Raw genomic sequence first — 22,838 nt, 5'->3', positions numbered from 1 at the left:
GCATGTGCTGCATTTATAAAGCCTACGTCCTCATTTTGTCACATTTCATGTCGATGGTGTTCTTCCTGCGAAGATTTCGCTACGACCACAGCGGGCGATGAGCCTGAAAGCTGCGTTACGATCCGAGCGTAGCTAGGGGCGATATGCGAGAAGCATTGAAGGCTGGCGGTGGTGTTCTCAGCAATACTGGAGGACGCTAGCTGGCTGATTGCGCATTTGGAAGCCAGGAAGCAACGGGCCAGCTCGTTCATTACCGGTTTCGGCCCTTCGTTCGGAACGCAGTGCTCAGTGGACACCCGACTTTGACCCTCCACTCTACAACTATCACCAACTAAAGCACCCAGATCCACCTTGCCTCGATGGGTTTATTCTTCAAACAATCCACTCGAGATCCTAACAAGTTTGAACGCCCATTTCCTTCAGCGTAATGACTTCCTCGCGCCCCATTCCTACATATCCAAGGCTCGAAATCAACGTCCTCGAAACTGCACGTATTTTTATCAAACTCGGGCTTCAGAGCGGGGTTATAGTTTTGTCAGAGATTTCAAGGTGCCGAACTGGGTTCTCAAGCTGAAAACGACGAAAATCAGCTCTGCGTTCTGGCGGGGTTCCACTTGACGTAACGAAGGACGTCCACTTTTTTTCTGAGAAGTAGAAGGAGGCAATATGAGAGTCATGTCGCGAGACGATGCATGTTGGGCCTTCGTCGGCTGAGCGCTGATTGCCTTGACTCCGGTGGTGGCGCCTCTGCTATTTTGATTCGCCGCGCCCCACTTCTGATTCTTCTTGCATGTTAGAATGCGCATGACTGTCTTAGTCTGCCAACTCTACTAAATGCGTACAGGGCTCGTGCTTGAATTAGGTAGAGAAGAATGCCGAGAAATGGTTAAAACATTTATCAGAGAACGTGAGTGAGAACATCAAGTTAAGGGCGACGCGATGTGATGTGCGCGAGGTTGAAATGTGATCGGCGTTAGCCAGGCTCACCGGCCGGTCGGGCGGGTGGGCGGCGGGGCACATGCCGTGTCATAAGGATTGGACAAATAGGGAATGAATTCTCCTACCCTCCCCTCCCCATCTCCTTTATCTGCTGGTGAAACCGTTTCGTTGGCATCTGCTGCCTCATGTATCACACGAGGGCAACTCATTGATTGAGTGCAGGTCAAAGATAGAAAGAAGATGTCAAACGATGCTGGGTGTTGGGTGCACATACCACATCCCAGCTTGTCTTCAAAGATCATAGAGGGATGTCCCCTCAGCCAGGTCAGTTTTCCTCGACCCACTTTCTCATTTTTTTTCCTTCTAGCTTCTTACTGACAAGCAAGCCTAGCCAGCCTACTTGAACGTACACTTGTTGTTCAGTGACTCTAGGTTTTAGCGCCCGGGTTCTCTGTGTCTGTCAAATCCATGATATTTCTCGCCACCACTGTGATACTTGCCACTCACGACCATTTAAGGGACCAAAGTAGCATCGAGGGTGTCAGCTTTGTCGTCGTTCTGTCCCATTATCGCGGAGGCCGCCCATCAGATTTACCTCGCACCTGGTAGGTTTCACTTACATTTCAGAGTTCTTGTCTAATCCTAGCTGACACAAAGGGCATTCATTGTTATCTCGGCTGAGAGTATGATGGAACCTTGACATCTCAAAGCTTAGCGTGACTATTGCCGACGTCAATGCGACATCACTTGAGAACAGCGCTGGATGCTTACCTCGGGACTTTGAGGCCACCGAGAACCCGCCTCTCTCCCGGGTTATCATCAACATTACCGTGATGGTCCTGTTGAATATCAGTAACTCTACCGTTCCATCATCCAGACCTACTTCCCGAGGCCAACACTATAGTTCGTCAGACCCTTATCGAGGTTGCACAGTGGCACGTGAGCGCTAGGAAAACGGCAAATACAATCTTCGTGGTATGTTCACATTTTCTTGCTTATCGCATACGTACTACTTCCCTGTTATAGGACTTCGAGACTATTCATGCTAGTGCTTGGTGTGTGATCCTAGGCCCCGCTTGACGGAGGAGACGAGTCGAAGACAACGAACCATTATGGAAAGACGAGGACATCTCGATACATTCGCGCGCTGCTCACAACCATGAGTTCGTGAACTGCGGCGGTGGCACTCCCCTTCTCGCTCTGACCAGCACTGTGGATTCCGAAAATCGATCGGGTTGTTTACACATATATTACACGATGGTGGACCCTCCGGGGGTTCAACAAAGTCGAGCTACAGATCAACAGCAATGACTAGGGAGAGGGGGCCTGCTAAATGATTGAAGGTTGGTGTTGTTACAGATGCTGCAGGATGAAAGCTAATTAGTTGCGCATGTCGACATAGAAGATGACTTGCAGCACCTACAACCATCCCTCAAATAACGGTGTTCATTCCTGGTTGCGTCCTCCCTCCTGACTGTGGTTCCCTCAAGGCCGCTTCAAGTGCGCTCCTGAGTGCCCTGACTTTTGCCAGCTACAACAGTCGATTTCAGCACTTCTTTGCATAACGACTGCATAGGCATCTGTACCTGGAGTTTTTTCTTCAACTTGTCGATCTTTCGCTGGAGTTGGCGTGCTTTGACCCAGATAGGCCTGGCCTTCGACATGTAGCGCTTCCATGAACGAGGGTCTGTCAAGGAGACTTTGTTGTATAACTTGAGATGTTTTTCCTTGAGCTTAGCGGCTCTCTTCTGAAGCCTAGCTGCGTTGTCAGCTCGTTATCAACACGGGGCTGAGTACATACTTCTTGACCGCTTACATCCAAGTCAGTCCAGTCCAGCCAGCATGCGTTTGTTTTTATCATAATATTTGGTTGTATCTTTAGTGGTTTTGTTAAGGACTTTGACCGCTGACTTGGGCGTGAGGGGCGGCAGGGTGCCGGATAGCAAGGATACGATAATGACAGTACGCGCAACCATGTAAAGAACTGTTCCAGGATTGGCGGATGCCATAATAAGATATGCCAATGTCATCCAAATGTTTTCGGGTTGCGCCATGGTGGATCTCGGGGAGAAGATGAGCAATGGAAAATCGATGAGCAAGTCGAGGGGATTTGGCACTTGTGACGATGTGACTATTGGTGGGCCTAAATCCCGAAGTCGGAAGTCAAAACTGAATGGGGATAAAGACTACTTTTACTGTCAATATTTCAATGTTAATGTTCATTGCACCTTCTGCCAGCCGGTGAATAAACCTAATAAAGCAGGACCTCTCGCTGGCCCGACGTTGACCGTCTTGAAAACCCTACTGGATTACTAAATATTCAATCGGCCAATTGCGCCGATTCCTCTTCTCCTTCCATCTTCATATCTTACCAAGGACATGGCATGCACGTCCTATTTATCTACCTGCTAGTCACGCCTCTAGCGCTCAAGAAGCTCATTGATACGATTTCCTCAATACGTACGACAACGAACAGGGAAGGGCATCGTGGCAGCAGAAAGTATGCATAAACAAAACGTGCATGTAGCTAGATTAAGAGACGACTCTCGCACGTAGTCATGGAGAACAATAGTGGAGAAAAGACATCCCTTTGTCGACCATGGAAGCATATGTACAACGGAATTCCCAGAAGGAAAATGTTAAGGCGCTGCCGTCAGTCTGCGGACGTGTGATCTGCGTCATAGCGCAAGGGGGAGTATGCTCAACGGACAGGCTCGGTAATACATGATTATCATTATTTGCGCCACAGAGGCCGAGCTAATGGTGGGGTTCTTGTAGTCACCAGTTCAGGCCTCTCGCAATATCTGGGAAGTTGGCGGACACTTCGTATTTGGTTATCCTGCAAAACTGGTTGACGACCTTGTCGGACGAGCGGTCCAGAGTCCCTGACTCTCTAAAGACGATAGTACGAGCCATAGACTAGTGTCCCGTACCCAGTAACTGAAGAAGATCCCTGTGTCGCATTGCAAAGATCGATTTGCTTTAAAGGAGGAGGACTACGACATTGGAAGGATCGTCGCATGCAAGTAGCACAAAACTCTCGTTGACGAGTCCGAAGATTGAACTGCTGCCTTGCACTATTCAGTTTGAGACCAAGCGGAGCGGAACAAGCAGAACGTGCGATGCTCAGAATTCATACTTGTCCTCTTTGGGGTGGATACCGAGAGAACGAATATATGCTGGGAAATTCGGTCGTACAATCCACCTGAAGATTAGATCAAGGCTCCAAGGCGTAAAAAGCGGTTACAATATCAGAGGCCCGCCTAATTCCTAGAACCGTAGTAGATCATCATAGAGCTGAGAAAAAGATACGTTCGACGCGCTTTGGGTACCTTTATCCTGGCACTGGAGAGGAGAATATTTGAAGGCCTTACCGAGAAACCATGTCAATGAAGCCAGCCTTTCTTGACAATCTTGTGCGCCTATACAATGCCGCGTACTTGTAATGAGAGAAGCGTCGGCCTGATGCTTGTTCTTCTAGTTTCTCAGCCTGGACCTTAATTTCCTAGAGGATGAGGTAACCAACGAACTCGCCTGAAAGAAAAGCATATTCAGGACTCACTGAACGTCTCCTGGACGAGTCTTCCTCGTTTCTGTCTCATGAGAAGCACGTTTCGCAACACCGTCAAGAAGTCTATGCACTGAAGTCGCGATAGTTAGTCGTGATAACAAAGAGAGCACCGCTGTACGCACACGCTTTCACTAAGTCGTCGAGATTACTGTTAAAACCTAATTGATTGACGCAGTAGACTGCATCAGGAATGGCCGGCATATTGGATTTTGCCTGTCTTAAAATTAATCTCTTCGGCTTAAGCACATCGATGAACGCATCTCTTCCAGCCCTAGCGGCGACACGAGGAAAAGAGAAGCAACTCTGTTTGGGTAGTATACAGCGAGGCTATTCACCACCCTGTTGCCTGGCCTCGTAACCAAGCCCTCTAACAAGGAGAACTTCGTTAGTGGCTCGTAAGAAGAGGAACCGGTTCAGGTCTACATGGTGCCCATCGATAGGCCTAAATCGATCTCGACCTGTTGAACCTCGCGATTCAGCTACGCCTCGTTGAACGAACGAATGGAGTCAATCACTTTGTTGCCCGCCATTGGAGTACATTCTAGGCCGCCGACACCTCTTATGCATACGACATCATCCGCATTAGCACGAATCTGCACTGAGTCAACTGAGCCGCGCTGAATATAGCAGGAAGCACACATGAGCTCTAGACGCAAGTTACCCAGCGGACTTAGAGATGGAGACTTGTTTCCATCCTAACGTCCAGGATTGAGAGATGAGCACTGAGCTCCCCCATAGTCCTCCGTGTGTGATCGTCTCAAGAACGGTGTCCCCGACGGCGGAGCGGCAGAGGTTTCCACATGGACTTCCAAATTTCGCTCCTGACCAGTACGCCGTGCCTTGAGTGATTCTTGAACGTCCAAAAGGTCCAAAATACTATCAAATTCCATCAGAGATTTGCCGAACCACATCGCTCGTAGCTTTGACCTGTGCTCGGCCGTGGAACGGTAGGCCAGTCTCCAACGCCGCGCCGCGCCAACCTTCCACGTGAACATTTGTGGGAATCGACCCATCGACGTTCTCCTTTGCTGTGAAGAGCTTGTACAGTGACCGACTCCGAGTCATGGCAATGAATGATAAACGGAACAGGTCCCAATAAGCTAAGACAAGGTCCGGATCTGCCGATGTATTTCTCAGCTAGTAATTCGTGATACCTCTAGCGGATGACGGCCGACATCGTTTAGGTTGTTGATTTTGCAAGTGGCAAACAAGTGGAGACGTCGTCTTTGGACATTCGAATGAATTGTTCCAATTGTTATAGCATACATACATGTGCCGTGGTGCATATTTATAACTAATACGCAATTGAGATGAACGGGCCCGGGGTGACCAAGGAAGGTAGGCTTTAGGTACAGGCTGTCAGATTTGGACGACATGGCATTGGAAGAGAGCATCATACACCTGTAGAGTGACTCATCCAGAAACCTTGGTCCTATCCAGACGTTCTGCCGAAAGTCATAGTCCCTGCAGGTGACAGAGCGCATAGACGCAGGCCCTCGAAGGTGAACCATACTGGACGCTGGTCGTTTTCCATAGGCGAATGCATCCCCTTGCCATATATCTCCCGGTCCGTACGTACTTGGGTGGAAATCGAAGAAAAATTTGACGATGCCCATATCCATGGCTCTCTATCCACGAAAAGATTTGCTCGTCTTGATGAAAAGCCTTTAGGGCGTGAACGTTGAACGTCGCACTGGCTAGAGACGATAGCGAGGGTCGAGAGCGTAGCCATCCATCGCTGCATGCAATCGTCAGACTAGATGGGGTGGCCTGCTTGAGACGATATCCTTGCGAGCTGTGGTAGACCGTGGTGGTGAAGGAGATGAAAACAGATCAGGCTTAGGTTAGGGTTACTCCTTCCTACCACTATCATCTTGGTTTCTTCCATCGTTCCGAGCTGGCTGAAATATCATAGTTGATAGGGTCATGATCCGAAGACACTATTTTTGGAGATCTTTCTGTATAATTGAAGGCGCACATTGGATATCAACTCTCGACTCGACAGTTTGCCTTCTCAACCTCGATTATGCCATGAATACGGCGTCATCCAATGGCAGCTTTGGCATAGCCACCCTCACAATGCATCGACCTCCTCTGTGTCGCGCTGGAGTATAAAACGACTATGGTTTGTTTATATTCGGCCCTGGTCACTGCCGGCGCGCTGACCTGCATTTTCACTAAGGTTTTGAAATGCCGTCAAAGCATTTACAGTGTTCAACTATGTGTTCATACGGCCGGGTTTGACGTCGCTTTGCCCTTCACCCTCTCTACGACATCAATATCTTGCACACCCTAAAGGACGGAGGTGGCCGACATTATATTCATGGCCCGGACAAGTATTCCGGGCGGGTGTGTGAGCTTTGAGAGCCACTTGAACTTAGTACGGTTGATTCTGCTTATACACCATGATACTAACAACTTATACTAGGCCTGAACTCGCCACTCTTGGAAATTTGGGAACGAATGACCTGTGACTAAAGAACGATTCCAAGTTCTGCTCGACTGTCCGGTTATATCCATCAAGCAGCGTCGAGTAAACACGATCAAAGATATACATCCTTTTGGTGACAAAAATTGTGGAATAAGAACCCGCACCCAATGGTACTTTGTCGGCTCCAAGCGAAAGAATGATTGTTGGGTATCAGGTCAGACAATAAGGACAAGAAAGAGTAACCAGCATATGATACACTTCCAGATACCCGTCATATGTTATACATAGCCTTCATATTGCGAACGTTCTTCGACAGGAGTGGCCAGAAATCGAACCGATATGGGATAGTCCGTGACAGCATGAAGATCTCAGATGTCGTCTTTCATTGTATCCTGGTAATCATACCCCTGGCAACTCACAACAACTTTTGATGCTGATTTTCATGTACACGGAAAGACACGGAAGCAATGAAGGAGGTAGAGGGAGGTCAAAATAAGCCACTTCCGGATCCATTATGCCTCTGGTCACGTACTCGTCTTTATTCGCCAAAGAATACCTCCAAGTAAAGAGTCAAAGGAACAATAGGGACCGGTGATTTACATGCATCAGCGCTCATATAAGGAGTGATAGTCAATACATTCGTACACTTTCGTACGATGATTCATTCATGTGTTCAACGATAGTGCCTGGTCCCTTCGCAAGATAGGGGGCGGTTATTCACTTGTCTGCGGGGGTCTTTCTGCTGAGTAGAAGTCAATTTTTGAAGAATACAAATACACGAGAAGAGAAGACGCACCGGAGTTATAGAAGCTCTCGCCTGATATACAAGTTCTATGAGTTGCTCTCCAGCCCTCTGTTATCTTGTGGAGAATTTTGACAAGTAGACCCCACCATGAATTGAAATTTTCGTTGACAATGCCTACGCGTATCTGTCAGCAATCTGGCACATAAGAACTGGTTGAGAAACGACATGGGTTTTGGAACAAGTTAAAATCGCGGTCACATGTTTGACTTTCTCCGAATTTGGACTGGCTTGGCCCGGATTCCGACCTTGTATTTATTTAAGAACAAGCGCGCGTACTGACATCGTTCTACAAGGAACCTGGAAAGCAGCGTAGCTATCAGCCTCCATTTCGTTCTCTGATGGTGATCTGATACGACACACCTAAAACAAATATCAGTGGTCGCAATGGCGATCAGGTTTCCGAGAAGCACTCTGAAGCTCGGAATGGTGTCAATTAGGCCTGGCCGGGTACAAACCGGTACGCTTCAACAGAAAATCATGAACCCTTGTATGGTCGTGAAAGGATATTTGTCCATTCTGCATCAGGCAGGATCAAAGACCTGCTTCACGGTCTGAGGCGAATTTGTTCTGAATGACGATCGGAGGGAGTTGCTCTGAGTGACCTCCCTTCCAAACGACCACCAGGCGCTTAGTACTGATGAATGTCATTGAAAAGTCAGCACGTAGCCGTTTCAGGTTTGGGGGATACATTACAACCCGGGTCTTTGAAAATGATATGTGACTACAGACCAGACTGGAGAGCCTAAGCCTGACATCTCCGGTGCATGGGAATTGATTCACTGCTTTCTATGACAGCTAAATAATGACGTACCTGGAGATATTTTTACTAAGAGTGAAGCTGAGAGAGGTCCGGACTTCATCAAATCATACATTAGGTTTGAGACTAGTTCCTTCCGTGATCGACGAAATTAAAACAAAACCGTCATGTCAACCGGCACTTAAAAATCTGTAAATACCGAAGTGATTTTCATCGATATCACACGAGTGCCCGAACCCGTTTTCCGAAGATTCTTATGGACCAAATCGATCGGCTGTCTAACAACCAAAACGAAAATGGACGACCATAGTCTTGGCCGTGTTATCGTCTGCTAACGCGGGCACACTGTTGTACATACTATTTCTCACATTTCATTCCGTCTACCCTGTTGCGTACGCCCTGTTGCCACCCCTCGCACCCGGTTCAGCAATTAAAACCTTTAAGGAAACTGTCAATGTTACGATTGCCCGTTACAGTGTGTACCAGAGCATGCTGGATGACACGATTGGTTTTGATATCACAAGGGTCTATAGGTAACATCCTCGTCGTTACCTCCCTGCTCACTTATCGTCTAATGATATCTGCTAGGCTTCAAATTGAGGCCTTGACACTCAGAGAGATGCACTTCCAAGCCTACCAAAGACTCTCCTTGACGAGCACTTCTTCTTGGGTTCGCTACGCGAATGACGAAAGAAAGATCTGGGTGACACTCACGAGGATACCAGCGAGAAATCAATGTGTTGAAGGGAGAGCTCAAGGTACAGAATCTGCGTTGTCGTTAATACATGATACGCTGATGCTTGACATACCGTAGATGGCGGTTGTCCAGGCAAAGAAGGGTCAAGTTCGAGTCACCAGAGGGAACCCGGAACACGTCGGAGGTATCCAATCGCCAAGATAGGAACGAACACTTGTCGGTGAATAACTTAGAGAACACCGCCTCAATAGCCTGAAGAAATAAGTTTTGTATAAAGCGACTTCTGCATCGTGATTCCTAGCGCATTGATCTTGTTTCTCCAGATTATTGTATCACCATCGTTTTCTTAATTTTTTTACCTATACTATTGCTGCTTGTTACTTTTAATACACGGTTTGATTTGTTCCATTTACATCATGAGCAGGAAATACGGGTATGTTCCGATCCATCTGAAACGAACTGCCAGTGATAAGTATAGAGAATACTGATTGAGAAAGACACAAACACGATATCCCGTCGATGCCAGCATCATCGCCGATGGTTGACCGTTTGATTCGTATGGTTGCCAACTATTGGCAAAGCACATGAGTAACTAGACTATACATCTGGAGTCTGAATATCAGAAGATGAAGAACAAGCACCGACCATCCAGCTTGTGACCAGGAAATAGGCCGTTAAGACCGTCTTCGTTACGCCACTTTCTGTTTCACTAATGTCAGAATGATTTGGTCGATGTGTAGTATCTGACCTTGCAATGACTAGCGGCATAGCACCCAGCGCTGATAAAGACTCCCGTTGAAAGTTACGACCCGACGATCGAGCCTTTCCATGTTTAGTCCACTGACATGGTTACCTCGGAAGACTCTTTCAAGCTGACTACAATAAATAAACATCGTCTTTTAGCGGGCAAACTTAGTGTATTTTTCCGTTCGCAGAGGAGCGGCGAGTACCGATCGTTGTTGTATCAGATGGCCTAGTACGTAGATATTCTGTGGTTGGAAGGGTGTCAGTTTGATGAGTATGTCCAAACATTCACTGTAATTTCAGATGACGGTGAAACCGGTAAAGCAGCGTTTACGGTAGGATCCATTCTTGGCGTTACCAAGGAGTTACACTTGTACTAGACACTTCGCTTGCCTACCTTATATCATGCCACGGTTTGGCCACGGTCGTGTAGGCCCTAGGAGGCACCAGTGTCGCGTTCTCTTAGATCGCGCAGCGATCATCGTGACTTTGCCGCGAACCGTTTAACTACAAATTAATTTACAACTGCACTCCCGGTTAATTGGCTCAGATGAGCAACATAGGAAAACTGACATACCGTCATGATCTTTATTGCCCTGGCCATATCTAGGTAATCCTAGCATGATTTCAGAGCGTTCAAATTCAACATCCAGACCTTCAGTATCGCAGACCCATCCGATTGGAGTGCCTCGGATCCATCTGGGTAGCGTATCAATTTCTTTAGCGGACGAATAGAAAGAGAAGGTGCAATTACGACATATGAATGAAGGGTAGGCGCCCAGGTCACCGTCAACTCTCAGCCTTGGTTTCACAGGTCTGACGCACATACATTTCACTATACATTATTAACAATCTGTACCTAAAAGCCAAAAAAAAGGGGGGGGGGGGGGGTATGATTAGTGAACCAGTCCTAATCGTCCTCAGAATCGTCCTCAGGGTCGTCCCCACCCTTCTTCCAACCAACCCTCACCAACTCCGCCTCCCACGGAGAACTGACTTCTCGGGGTGCTAGCGGAACGGAAGTCCTGCAACTACTTAGAATAAAATCATGGAGTAATGGGTTAACACTAGAAAAATATCAATGTCGCATCGGTAGCCTGAAGCAATTACACTCACACATCTCCATGCGTAGCAACGCCAAAGTGTGGAGCATCTGGTATCGTAGCCAGGCTAACCGTGACTGCAGCGTCCTTCAGCTGCTGCATGAACCTTTCTGAGTATTCTTGGGGGTATGCGATATCTCCGAGGCAATGGACCAATTTGACAGGGACGCGTATCCGAGAAAGCTGGTCCTTGGTATACTCCTTTCGTTTGATTAAAAAATCCATTGCACCTCTGTCGTACTGCTTAAAGGTCTCCGGAACACACTTCTTCAAGATTAAAGGCAGTGTGATAGCGTCGAGCCTGAAACAACGGTTAGTAATAATGGAACAGGGAGCACAGAGGCACCCACGCCTTCGCTAATCTGCTGGGTTTGTTACTGAAAGATAATTGCTGGATGCCGTAAAATGAGTCAGAGACGGACGCCATATCGAGTTCGTCTGTCTTGAAAGCTCCCTTCCAGCACTCTACTACTTCCCGCCGGCCATCAGCGATATCTGCTGGCTATCTGCAGTCTTAGTCTCTTCAGCTTGAGCACATCGATGAGCGCACCTCCTCCAGCCCCAGCGGCGACACGAGGAAAAGAGAAGCGACTTTGTTGGGGTAGTAGACAGCGAGGCTGATCGCCACCATGGTGCCCACCGACAAGCCCACGATGTGGCAGGCGGGTAAATCGATCTCGTCCTGTTGAACCTCACAATTCAGTTACGCCTTGTCGAATAAACGAGTCAATCACCATAAATAACGAGACGTCTTCAGCAGCCTCCCTCGCACTGTAGCCTTCGGGAATTTCGTCGCTCGTCGTCAGACCATGTAGTCTAAGGTCCAACGCAACGCAGTTGAATCTTCTTATCTGCGGGTCCTCAAACTGTCCTATAGTGTGACTGTAAAACTCGCTGCTAATGGTCATAAAAAACATGTAACTGACGTTGAAAGATCTGTTGTCCGTAGTAAATCGCATGGATGAACAGCAACGTCGGTAGACATTTATCGATAGACGTAGCCGACGAAGCTGAGGGTGTCGATATTGTGTAGTTAAACGCAATCTTTCCGGTACTCGACTCGACCTTGGCCGTAGGCATCCTGACAGATAGAAGTTGAAAGCGTGGGGAGGTCGAAAGAGATCGATTTTCTTAAATTGAATTGCATCCGTTCCCCACCGCCTTGTGAGAATCCTTGTATTCATGTGTCGACGACGAAGGTATTTCCAACTCATAGTGTCCGGTATCACCTCCGATCTCCAAGCGCACATGAGATTGGCTCGTTCGAACAGACCATAGGGATGGCTATGTATAATCTTCTAACGGACCGAATCTATAGATTTGAGCGGAAACGAGCAATGACAGTTGCTTCAATGAGACGACGGAAAAAAACAGCACACTGGCCCTGAAGGAAGGACCGTTCAAAAGCCCCACCTACATTGGACTCATGGAAGAAGTCGAAGAAGGCGAGCGTCAGGGCTTACCTGTGGCCATAACGGGGACCTTGCTTGTTTCTTCAGATGGCCTTCTTTTCTTGGCCCGTGTCCTTATTTCTCGATAGACATGATGATATTCCTCTAGGCCTACACAGAAAATATGGTATCTCGGCGACATAGAACGTCTCGAGCTGGAAAAGGCTCAGGTAAATTATCCACATCTGGAAATGTCCGGGATTTCGAACAGACGCTAAACTTCCCCTGACAACATAACATGCATCAGGACTGCGGTCTGAAACTCGGACAAGCAGGGGTAAAATTGCATTGGTGAGAAAGGCGACGTAGTCTGTCAGGGAGAAAAAGGCGCATATGAGCGAGCGTACGCGAGTATACAGTGGGTACGAAACCATTCTTACAAAATCGTCTTACATAGGCGGACCGTTCTTCTCTCCGGACCTTCTCCTGGTGAACGACAAGAATGCTTAAATCGCCAGGTCCGTAAAGGGTGTTTCCCTACAACAAAGCTGCGCCGGCTCTCCTCAAACCAGCATGCTCATCTCCAACAATTCTCTTTCATCCTTGCTTACATCTTCAGTTTTCGCTTCGTCCATGTCTACTGCGCAAAGCACACGTAATGTCATCGCCATGCTCATGCGGAAGAATGACGGGAGGAGAGCGAAAACTTCAACTTCTGCATTGAGCTGAACCGTACCACCAGTATGAACACGGACCAGAGAGTAGCCGGCTTTGTCGCGACAGGCCGCTGTGACAGACGAGTAAGGCCCGGTGGTGGTGGAGTCGTCTTGGATATGATAGGCACTGTGTAAGATGGTGACACTCCCAATGGTCTAACGCAGCATAAGAATAGCGGATCGGATGCCACCCCACGAAAGGGCATCCAGCTCGATTGAAGCACTAGGGTGTCCGACTTTTCGTTCCTTTCTGCTCGACTTGTTCCGCCAAGAGACTGAGACGAGGATATCGGCGCTTCGTCCTGCGACTCAATGAGGTGGGCATAATCAGGAGGACATTTGCATGAACTCACCTCAGATAAAGATTTCTTGGAAAGAAACCGGTGACGTTCATCATCTACTTCCTCTGCATTCTGAGACATTGAGAAGAGACACTTGGTAATAGCGCCTTATTATCACGTCGTCGTTAGGTTTCTTCTCCTGTTGCCTGACCATCGCGTATGTTACTGGGTCCCTCCTGCGTGATTATAAGGGGTGGAAGCGACGAGGGGAATGTGAAGGCTCTTGGGGAACATTGTCCATTTCGCCATGGGACTGTTCTTTCTGTGTTTTGTACTCGTCTGTGAAAAGCGAATAAAATGATAGGCCAAGATTTCGCTGGGTTTGGGAAATTTTGTCGGACGGCGTGTAGACGTGTTGCAGAGGACAACACTGACTTCCTTAATGACAACAGGTGACGTTCCATGTCCGTTTTGAGGATCAAGTCTAGTCCTTGAGATCCCCTCTTCTTTGAAGTGGCAGACAAGTACAGCGGGAAGACGATGGACCACCGAGAAAGATGTCATTGTAGTGCCCTGGTTGTAGCCACCTGTATTAGCCATGAGATTCGTCGCCCGTGAAGATAGAGTGGAGACGTACCCATTCCCACTGGATGTATGCTCTTCCTAACACACCGATACTTCTTAAAAGGCCCATTCGTGTTCCCAAGGCTCTCTTTGTTTGCGGCTTGTCGTCCTTAGAGTCTTGATCCCAGCCAGCTTTGTCTACTGCCGCACCGACGTTCGTCTTCAGTGGCTATGTCTGCGGAGGGGGAACTTCGAATACTGCACCAGCCAAAGAGGAGGCGAATTGGAGTCATCGTCCCGGTCGGTATGAGCAAGGTCAATGGTATCGCTCGGTAGGAGGGGCATAGTAATCTTGGTTCTGGAAGATAATGGCCCCGGTGTGATGATTACCAGTATTCGTGCCCACATCCAGCCAAGAAGAGTAATACAAGCCAGCTTAGTGCATACCAAGGCCGGCCGACTACTTCCCGGACCAAAATGTGTAGCAACGGAAGGCGAGTCGCATCACCACGGGAGTTGGGGAAGCTGTTGGTGTTGTAGGCTATAAACGGTAAACCGGCAGAAGAGAGTTGATATGCCTGGTGAGGAGAACGAGATTTTTGAGAATCTGGACAGGGATCGGAGGTGTTGTGAACTACCCTCCCTCGACGGAACAGGGCTAATCCTTTCAGGCATTCCCTTTTCTCTGGACTGGTAGACTTCGCTATAGCTAGAAGATGATGAGCAGTTGAGAAGGCCATATTGTGGTGCCCTGTTCGTAGCCAATTTCGGCCTATATCAACCATGAGAATCGTCACCAGCGAGGATGAAGAAGACGTACCAGTTTCCACTAAATGTATGCCACATGATACTCTTCAGCGTACTTCTTCACTTTCCTATGGTTCTCTTTCGCCTTTTCCTACAGCTTATCACCGGCCTCGATACCGGGCAGCTTTGTCTTCAACGATTACACCGCCGTCGCATCGTTCATGCCTGTGAAGAAGGGCTGCAGGGGAACATAAAGCGCGTAAAGAGCGAAGCAACGGGAGCCTCGTCGCGTCTCTGCGGGAGTCGGGAAATACATGCATGGTATCATGCAGGCGAGAGTCGATGTAGCTGGTAAAACGCCTGGTGTCCGTCGTTTCCTTTCTCTTCATCTCCTCTGACTAATGGCACCGAGGCGGCGAGGTTGCAGGTAGGAACGGGTGTGCTTTTTGTACATTCTGGAGACAATCCAGACATTTAGCTGACTGTAGGTGGCAGAGTACATAGATCCAGGCCCACAAAGCTGAACCATACCGACCGTTGGTCGTTTTCGATAGGCGAACGCGTCTCTCTGCCATATCTCCTGGTCTGTACGTGTTTGAGTGGGAATCGTATAAGACATTCGACGGGCACTATCTTCATGGCTCTCTATGCGCGAAAAGATTCCCTCGCCTTGATGGAAATCGCCGTTTGGAGCGGGTGTCGCAACTCGGAGCTTGAACGTCGTACTGGCTGGAGATGATGGTGAGGGTCGAAAGTGTAGTTGTCCATCGCTGTATGCAATCTCCAGGCCAAGACAAAGTGGCCTGTTCGTGACGGTATCCTAGCGAGACGTGGTGGCGATAAGGGCGATGAAGGGGAAGACGAAAACAGTTCAGACTCGGGTTAGGGTTTCTCTTTACGTCCTGCCATATCTTGTTTCTTTCCTGTCCTTGTCGCACAACCGCTCGGGGCGCTCAGTGAGCGTCAAAAAATTGAACATCTTGGCAGGTCAGACTTTATCTCTTTTCTATCATACTCTGGGCACTTACGCAGAAGACCAGTTTACACGACTTTCGCAGTGACGGTTGCAGTGCAAGCATCGTACAGACCAAGGGCCCGTTCTCGATAGCCCACATTCTGGACACCACCCCCATAGTGCCGCTTCCGTGACTGTCTACGCCTGAATTGTGGATGACCTGACGACTCCAAGATCATTCTTCCCCATGCTCACAACTGTCCTATGACACGCGTACGGCTGCCTTCTAGGATGGCATACGCTAGATGCGTGTAAGGCGTAGGAAGGGGACTACGTAGGATCTTGGAATCTAGGAGAGGCGCCCTGATTTCATATGCAGGTATGTCATGCATAATGTCGAGGATCGAACTGAAATATCATAGTTGATAGATCCATGACTCGAAGGCATCACGTTCGATACCAAACCTTGAGAAGCACGCTAGAGCACGGCCTGATTTCTCAACCTCGGCTATATCGTCAATACGGCATCACTCAACGATGGCTTTGGCATGGTCGCCGTTACAAGGTGCTGAGCTCTCTGTCGCGATAATAGTTTGTTCACATTCTACCTTGGTCACTGTCGGCGCGCTAATCTGTAATTTCGTCAAGGTTTTGAAGTGTTGCCAATGCATTCACACTACTCGACTATACGCTCACATGGTCAGATTTGACGTCGCGTCCACTTCAGCCACCTCGCCAACGAGCATCAATCTTCCCTGCCTACAACTTCTTTATGACACGACTGCCTGCTGGAACGGTACACGATGGACATGTGTAAGACAGAGGAAGGAGGCTGCTTAGGATCCCGGACCCAATGGTACCAAATAACGTTTAGCAAGGGAGAGACGCCAGGATTTCAGATGCAGGTACGTTATGAATGCATCAACGCCGGTGCCCGAGCTGAAATGCCATAGTTGATAGACTCACGATCCGAAGACACGATTCCTTGGAGATTTTCCCGTACAAGTGAAGGCCTTGCGTTGGATACCAGCCCTTGAACAGCACGCCAGAGAAACCTTGACTATTGGTGCAAGACGGAGGAAAGAAGCTGCCTAAAATCCTGGAACCAATAGCGCTAGATCAACAGCGAGAGACATAAGAGTTTCAGACGAGGGTACGTTATGTGTAAACGGCGAGGTTCGAGCTGACATATCATAGTTGATAGATTCATGACCCAGAGGCCCGATTTCTCGAAGGCTTTCCGGTATAATGAAAGCCTGCATTGGATATCAGTCCTTGAACAGCACGCTAGACCATGGCCTGCCTTCCCAACCCTCGACTATTAATGCTCTCGGATGCTCCAGCCGCGTCATTCAACGAGGACCTTGACATAGCTACCCTTACAAGACATCGACAACTCATCCTGTATCGCAATGGAGTATAAAACCTCCATGGTTTGTTTCCTTTCTGCCTTGGTCACTGACGGCGCACTAACCTGCAATTATGTCAAGGTTTGGAGATGTTACTAAGGCTTTCATACCGCTCGACTGCGTATTCATATGGCCGGACTTGACGTCACATCCACCTTCCGCCACCTCTCCATGTCATTGATATTTCGCTCTTGTTGCCCAGCTCACGCCCAGATGCGTTTTGCGTTGCATCATGCATGCCACGTAGGCCAAAACGCCTAACCGCAGCAACGGGGAGGAAACATCTTTCGGTCTACATATGATGCGTTTATAAAGCCTACGCCCTCATTTTGGCGCATCTCACGTCGACGATGTTCTTGCTGCGACGGCCTCGCTACATTCGCCGAGATTCCCACCACGCCATAGCCAGACATAGGGCGATCAGCCTAAAAGCTGCACTACAATCTGAGCATAGCTGGAGACGATTTATGAGAAGCATTGAAGGCTGGCGGTGGCGTTCTCTCCAATACTGAAAGACGCTAGCTGGTCAATTGCGCATTCGAAGCCAGGAAAGTAACGGGGGGTGCTATACGCTGGCTCGTTCATTACCCGGCCAGTCCCGCCCTTCGTTCTGAAAGTAATGCTCAAAGGACGCCCTACGACTATCCTTAACTAAAACCCCCAGATCCACCTTGCCTCCGATGAGTCTACTCTTCCAATGAAGATCCACCAGTTTGAGATCTTAGCAAGTCTGAACGCTCAGCGTAACGCTCGCGCCGAATCCCTACATGTCCAACGCACAATTGCTATCATTCTCGAAACTCCGTGAATTCTATCAAACTCGGACCTCGAAGTGGGGTTATGGTTCTGTCAGAGATCCGAAGGTGCCGAACTAGGTTCTCGGAGCCGAGAACGACGAAAATCGGTGCTGGTCTGGTGGTTTGATATTTGACATAATGAAGGATGCCTACTTCTTCCAGAGGTTTTTTTCTGGGAGGTAGACGGAGGCAATGTGGGAGTCATCACGAGACGACCGATGCTGGGCCTCGGTGGACAGTTCCTATAAGCGCCAGCTGAGCGCTGATTGCCCCTCAATGTACATGTACATGTTGTCTATATAACATTGACTCTGGGTGGCACCTCTGCGAGATTGCTGTAGGAGCCTCGATCTCTCTTACCATCGTCGCCATCCCGATACCTTGCTGGTCATGTCCACTGACTGCTTTCCTGCTGTTGCTCGTCTTGTTGATTCCTTGTACTGCTACCAGTGATCGGTGTTCGTCTTGACATCGTTGTTTGTCGTGTGCATCAGCGCCTAGCCACGTTCACGACTCCAATACCTAGCCGAAAGCCTGCAAACACGTTCAGCCTGTCGAAATGGTGCCGAAGGTCACCCACGAAACCGCATATAGTCAGGATTTGTTGCTTGCAAGAGACAGTGACGAGCGTAGTGGATATTATCTTTGTGACCGGCAAAGGTGAGCTTGCCGGACGGCCACTAACCTTCACTTCGTCGTCGTCTTACTCTTTTTTACAGCCTGCCATGTTTAAAATCCTCGGTACTTGTGCTATGGAACATACCCCGAGGCCATGATGTCTCCTTATCTTCCCCTTCCATGAAAGTTTCCCCGCTTGGCCCACGGATTTTCCTAGGAATGTTCGCGCACCCGCAACGCCAACGCATTCGACACCTCTACGGCTTTTACAGCAGGCCAAGCTACTGAAGAAGGTACTCTATCTGTAGTCCCTCGTTTGGCTTTTGCGCTGAATACCATCCGATACTAGATTCAATTGACGGCACGATTAGAATGAGCGGCGCTCCACTTGTCAGGGTCGAGTGAATTTAAGGGCGGAGGTGACGTACACTTGATGATAGTGGATCAAACTGCACCATGAACTCCTTGAGATCCATTGAGGTGAGGCGAGGTGTTTTTATTCTGTCCCTAAGAAGGAAACTCGAATTGTTCCCCGCGCAGTAATATTATGTATAGTTTCTCCCTAGCCCCACTTGCTTCCATAGAAAACCTTGACTTATAGATTTGTGTGGCCCTGAATGAGTGGGGAAGCAGGTGAAACGATTTCCTCGCAACTGCGAGTAAAGTAACGTCTAAATCACAACATCGATACATCTCGGCATGCCCTATTAGGCCTGTGTAATCCGCAACAATCCACGGATGTATCGGCCTCCTGAAAACGGATGTATCGATCTGAGCCTCCTTTACTCCAATAGGGGAAAAGAAGGACCAATTAGGGTATAACTTAAGTACCAATTGGGAAGGTTCGCAGGACCCGGTTTCCCCATCCCCCTTATCCACTGGTAAAACTCTTGTGTTAACATCTGCTGCTTCATGTATCATATAACGGGAGCTCATCAAAAGAGAGTGGGAAGTTATCAAGTGAGAGTGTCAGAAGGGCGATGTCCAATGACTCTGGGCGTTAGGTTCCCACAACCACCACTGCCGCCTAGCCTGTCTACAAGTCCTAGAGAGCTGGACATCCCCGCTGTCAGGTCAGGTGTTCTCGACTTGCTTTCGTTTCTTTTCTTACTAACAAGCAAGTATAGCCTAACGTACACATTCCATCCATTGATGGTGAAGGATGTGCGCCCAGGTTTGCTGTGACCGTTTCTGTCAAACTCACGATCTTCACTACGACGATACTTGTCTCCATGTCAAATCAAGAAAGATGGGACACTGATACAGTCTTCCATCAGAGGCATGTTGGAGAGGTGCGTGCCAATGAATCACAATTTTTCAAAAAATTTCAATGCCAGGCGTTGAGCAGTTCAAGTAAGAAGAATTCGTCCTCCCACGGTTACTAAAATCAACATTCGGCCGACTATTGCATCAGGTATCAATATGACATTACTGTTCGACAGTGCTGAATGCTTAACTTAAGCTCAGCACCTTGAAGCTATCGTTTTAGATTTTCGTTGTCCTGCAGGACTATCCAGGCGCATTTTGCAATTCCTTGAAGGACAGTTTGTCAAGGAGATCCTAGATCTTGAACTTATTTCGAAGTTTCATGGTGGCATATGACGACCTTCGGCGTTCGCGGTATGTTCACATTCTCTTGTTCATCGCCCCTATGTATTAGTCTGTTATAGGAATTCGGAACCACGGTACTCGTTTCTTGACCTTGGGCCCCTACTTGACGATGGAGACGAGGTTGAAGACATCAAACCATCGTAGAAAGATGAGGACACCCGGGCGCGTGCGTGTGTGTGTCGCTCACAGCAATAAGTTCGTGTACTGCAACGGCCTTCCTCAACTTTCCTGCTTCTCGCTCTGACGATCTGCTTGCGGTGATCGTGGATTCTGAAACTCAACCGGGTTAAGTCAGCACACATATTAGATCATACAAGAAGACTGGGAAAATATATTTGCTACAAGTCCAAAAAGATGGCGGGGCGGAAGTTTACAAAAGGATTGAAGGCCAGTGTTGTCACCGATACTGTAGGAAGAGAACTAATTAGTTGCGCATTTGGACATAGAAGATCACTTGCAACACCTACCACTATTTAACCTTCAAATGTTCCTGGCCGCCTCTTCCCTCCCAATTGTGGTGCTCCGAGGTCGCTTCAACCTTGTGTATGCGTGCGTCGAATTTTGCCAGCTACGACAGTCGAATTCCGGCGCTTCTTTGCATGATGACTGCACTGTGTGCGTACCTTGATCCTTTTCCTCAGCTTGACGGCCTCTCGCTGGTACCGGCGTGCTTTGACCCAGATGTCCTTGGCCTTCACCATGCAGCCCTTCCACGAATGAAGGTCTGTTAAGGAGGCTTCGTCATACACTTGAAGATATCTTCGCTTGAGGGTATTAACCTCGTTCTGAAGTCTAGCAGAACGATAAGGACTGTATCCACTCTACGTATCAGCAGAGGTCAACCCACGTACCTCTTGACCTCGATGGAGAAACCAGCCGACCCATCCAGCATGTCTTTGTGTTTTTCATAGCAGATCATCGTATCTCCGACGGTCTTGCTAAGGGATTTGACCGCAGATCGTGGCGTGAGGGGTGGTAAGACGGCAGATAGCAGGAGTACGATGATGACAGTCCGCGCAACCGTGTAGGCGAATGTTCCAGGATTGAAGGATGTCATAATAAAGTTCGCCGGTTTCATTCCAATGTTTTCGAGTTCCGCCATTGGTATATCGAAGGGAAGATAACCAGTGCTGGAGCGGGGTCAGGATATGAGTACCGAAAAAGGAGACAGCTCCCGGTCGGAGGCGTTCTAAGAATATATGAGGCACGAGCGCTTAGTCTTCTTCTTCACCTTTCCACCGGCCTCGCCCTCATGCGTCATGTACTCAGCAGGGATACGGCACGCACGTCCTTCCTACCTGTCTGCTCGTCGTGCCTCCAGCGCTAAAGAAGACTCATTGACAGGATTTCCTCAAAGAAATATGAAAGTCGCGCCGCCAAAGAATTTCCCAGTCAAAGTACCGATAATAGTGCGTCTTTTCTCTGCCATATGATCAACCCAATGGTAAGAATCATGCCTCTGAATCTCCAGCTCATTCTTTGGGAAGGTTTTACAAGCCAATTATCAGTACACGTGCACTTGCATAACTCAACAGACGCGTCTCAACCATATTTTCCGCTTGGCGGTATCGATGGAGTACTTGAAATTCCAAAGGAAGTCCTTGCGTGACTCAATACGAGAGTCAGATGGCAATTCTGAAACCTGGTACGCCTCTTTCTATTGACGTACCTCTTGGTTGTTCACTTCTCGACGTCAGATGAACTTCCTACAAGATGAAGGCACTCGTTTTCAAGCAACAGATGGATCCAAGATGTCATCAATAGTCCTTCGATTCAACTACAGTGCGGCCGTTCCAATTTTCATAGCATATATGTATTCATTGACATCTACTACCAGTTTCACGGACCTCTCTAAACTAGTCGTGTGGCGCCGCGGCGGAAAGAGTGTCTTGTACGGGCCCAAGTATGATGATGGTAATTGAAGAGACGCCGGGACGAATCCTGTGCGTAATGTTTGCTAGCATATATCTACCAACTCACCCAGCCTTGCAGAAGAACGTGGAATGGAGAAACCTCTCTCCGGAGATACTAACCACATATCCTGTGTGAATTCTGCAAGTAGCTTGCAAGGTTACGCGCTCGGAATCGAGTATCTGCTCCTGAGGACAAGTCTGGATCCTGGAGAGAGTACGTTTCGTTTCTTCTGCTCTGTTTCATATCGAGCTAAATGTTGCACGTTAGTTTACCCTTGCGACGCTTTCATTCATGATGGCTTTTCTCCCATCGCGATTTCCTTATTACATGCAGGCAGGCGTTTTCAGTCCGACACACAGGGAGTTTCGTGCTCCCGTGCTCCCGCTTCACCGTACTGGTTACGGGATGCGACTTACCCTAAGAAAGTCGCCTTGCACTGGGCGCACATGAATCCAAGGACTTTTTGCCGCTCCGTTCATCTATGCAAGTCATCTATCTATGCTTTCCCGTCATCCCCTCTCTCTGTCGGGAGCGCAAAAACATACTGTTCTCTGATCAATGACGCGGTTGCTTATCTGGCGATAGTAGTCTTGGGGCTTCAGCTTCCTGGGCTCATATATCACTGAGGATACTCTCTATTTACGACTCCCACCAGGCCCAAGTTCATGACGGAATTCCAGGCTCTGCATTTCCCGAAATCCGGAATTTGGTCTATTCATCAAAAGGGCACGCGGATCCCTCTCACGCCTCTTTGGGTCCTCAGAGGATGCACCACTCGCTCTTTGTCG

At 48.5% G+C, this 22,838-nt stretch overlaps 5 protein-coding genes across 5 annotated transcripts; 1 reads left to right on the top strand and 4 right to left on the bottom strand.

Annotated features, from left to right (window-relative positions):
• Window positions 1-2,371: 2,371 nt before the first annotated feature.
• Window positions 2,372-2,993, bottom strand: EV420DRAFT_1643317 (uncharacterized protein; the record flags this gene model as incomplete). The annotated part of the gene is made up of 3 exons (XM_060477484.1): window positions 2,372-2,470; window positions 2,526-2,694; window positions 2,851-2,993. 3 exons carry the CDS (start codon window positions 2,991-2,993, stop codon window positions 2,372-2,374), a joined length of 411 nt encoding a protein of 136 aa, XP_060330253.1.
• A 7,760-nt stretch (window positions 2,994-10,753) lies between these two features.
• Window positions 10,754-12,334, bottom strand: EV420DRAFT_403214 (alpha/beta-hydrolase). The gene is made up of 6 exons (XM_060481987.1): window positions 11,974-12,334; window positions 11,782-11,918; window positions 11,598-11,729; window positions 11,398-11,549; window positions 11,061-11,348; window positions 10,754-11,011 (listed from the first exon to the last, which is right to left on the bottom strand). Exons 1-6 carry the CDS (start codon window positions 12,125-12,127, stop codon window positions 10,855-10,857), a joined length of 1,020 nt encoding a protein of 339 aa, XP_060330252.1. The 5' UTR covers window positions 12,128-12,334; the 3' UTR covers window positions 10,754-10,854.
• EV420DRAFT_403213 (uncharacterized protein) lies at window positions 12,335-12,991 on the bottom strand. Its single transcript, XM_060481986.1, has one exon. It carries the CDS (start codon window positions 12,870-12,872, stop codon window positions 12,543-12,545), a length of 330 nt encoding a protein of 109 aa, XP_060330251.1. The 5' UTR covers window positions 12,873-12,991; the 3' UTR covers window positions 12,335-12,542.
• Window positions 12,992-16,130: 3,139 nt separating this feature from the next.
• On the top strand, window positions 16,131-16,666 carry EV420DRAFT_403193 (uncharacterized protein). Its single transcript, XM_060481985.1, has one exon. The coding sequence runs from the start codon at window positions 16,239-16,241 to the stop codon at window positions 16,539-16,541; it is 303 nt and encodes a 100-aa protein (XP_060330250.1). The 5' UTR covers window positions 16,131-16,238; the 3' UTR covers window positions 16,542-16,666.
• Window positions 16,667-20,605: 3,939 nt separating this feature from the next.
• EV420DRAFT_1480135 (uncharacterized protein) lies at window positions 20,606-21,238 on the bottom strand (the record flags this gene model as incomplete). The annotated part of the gene is made up of 3 exons (XM_060469648.1): window positions 20,606-20,704; window positions 20,760-20,928; window positions 20,988-21,238. 3 exons carry the CDS (start codon window positions 21,236-21,238, stop codon window positions 20,606-20,608), a joined length of 519 nt encoding a protein of 172 aa, XP_060330249.1.
• Between the last annotated feature and the right edge of the window lie 1,600 nt (window positions 21,239-22,838).

The sequence above is a fragment of the Desarmillaria tabescens genome (genome assembly GCF_030435595.1).
Source record: "Desarmillaria tabescens strain CCBAS 213 chromosome Unknown EV420scaffold_19, whole genome shotgun sequence".
NCBI classification, from domain to species: Eukaryota; Fungi; Basidiomycota; class Agaricomycetes; order Agaricales; family Physalacriaceae; genus Desarmillaria; species Desarmillaria tabescens.
Note: the sequence above shows the minus strand (reverse complement) of the source record. Positions and strands in the feature narration are given on the sequence as shown.

Excerpts from the sequence above, each read along its gene's own strand:
- EV420DRAFT_403213 (XM_060481986.1), bottom strand. The coding sequence starts at position 12,872 with ATGGTTTCGTACCCACTGTATACTCGCGTACGCTCGCTCATATGCGCC.
- EV420DRAFT_403214 (XM_060481987.1), bottom strand. The coding sequence starts at position 12,127 with ATGCCTACGGCCAAGGTCGAGTCGAGTACCGGAAAGATTGCGTTTAAC. Across the intron at positions 11,919-11,973 it reads CGGACAACAGATCTTTCAAC|GACAGTTTGAGGACCCGCAG; the intron begins GTCAGTTACATG and ends GTCACACTATAG. Across the intron at positions 11,550-11,597 it reads CGCCGCTGGGGCTGGAGGAG|CCAGCAGATATCGCTGATGG; the intron begins GTGCGCTCATCG and ends GACTGCAGATAG.
- EV420DRAFT_403193 (XM_060481985.1), top strand. The coding sequence starts at position 16,239 with ATGGCTTTGGCATGGTCGCCGTTACAAGGTGCTGAGCTCTCTGTCGCG.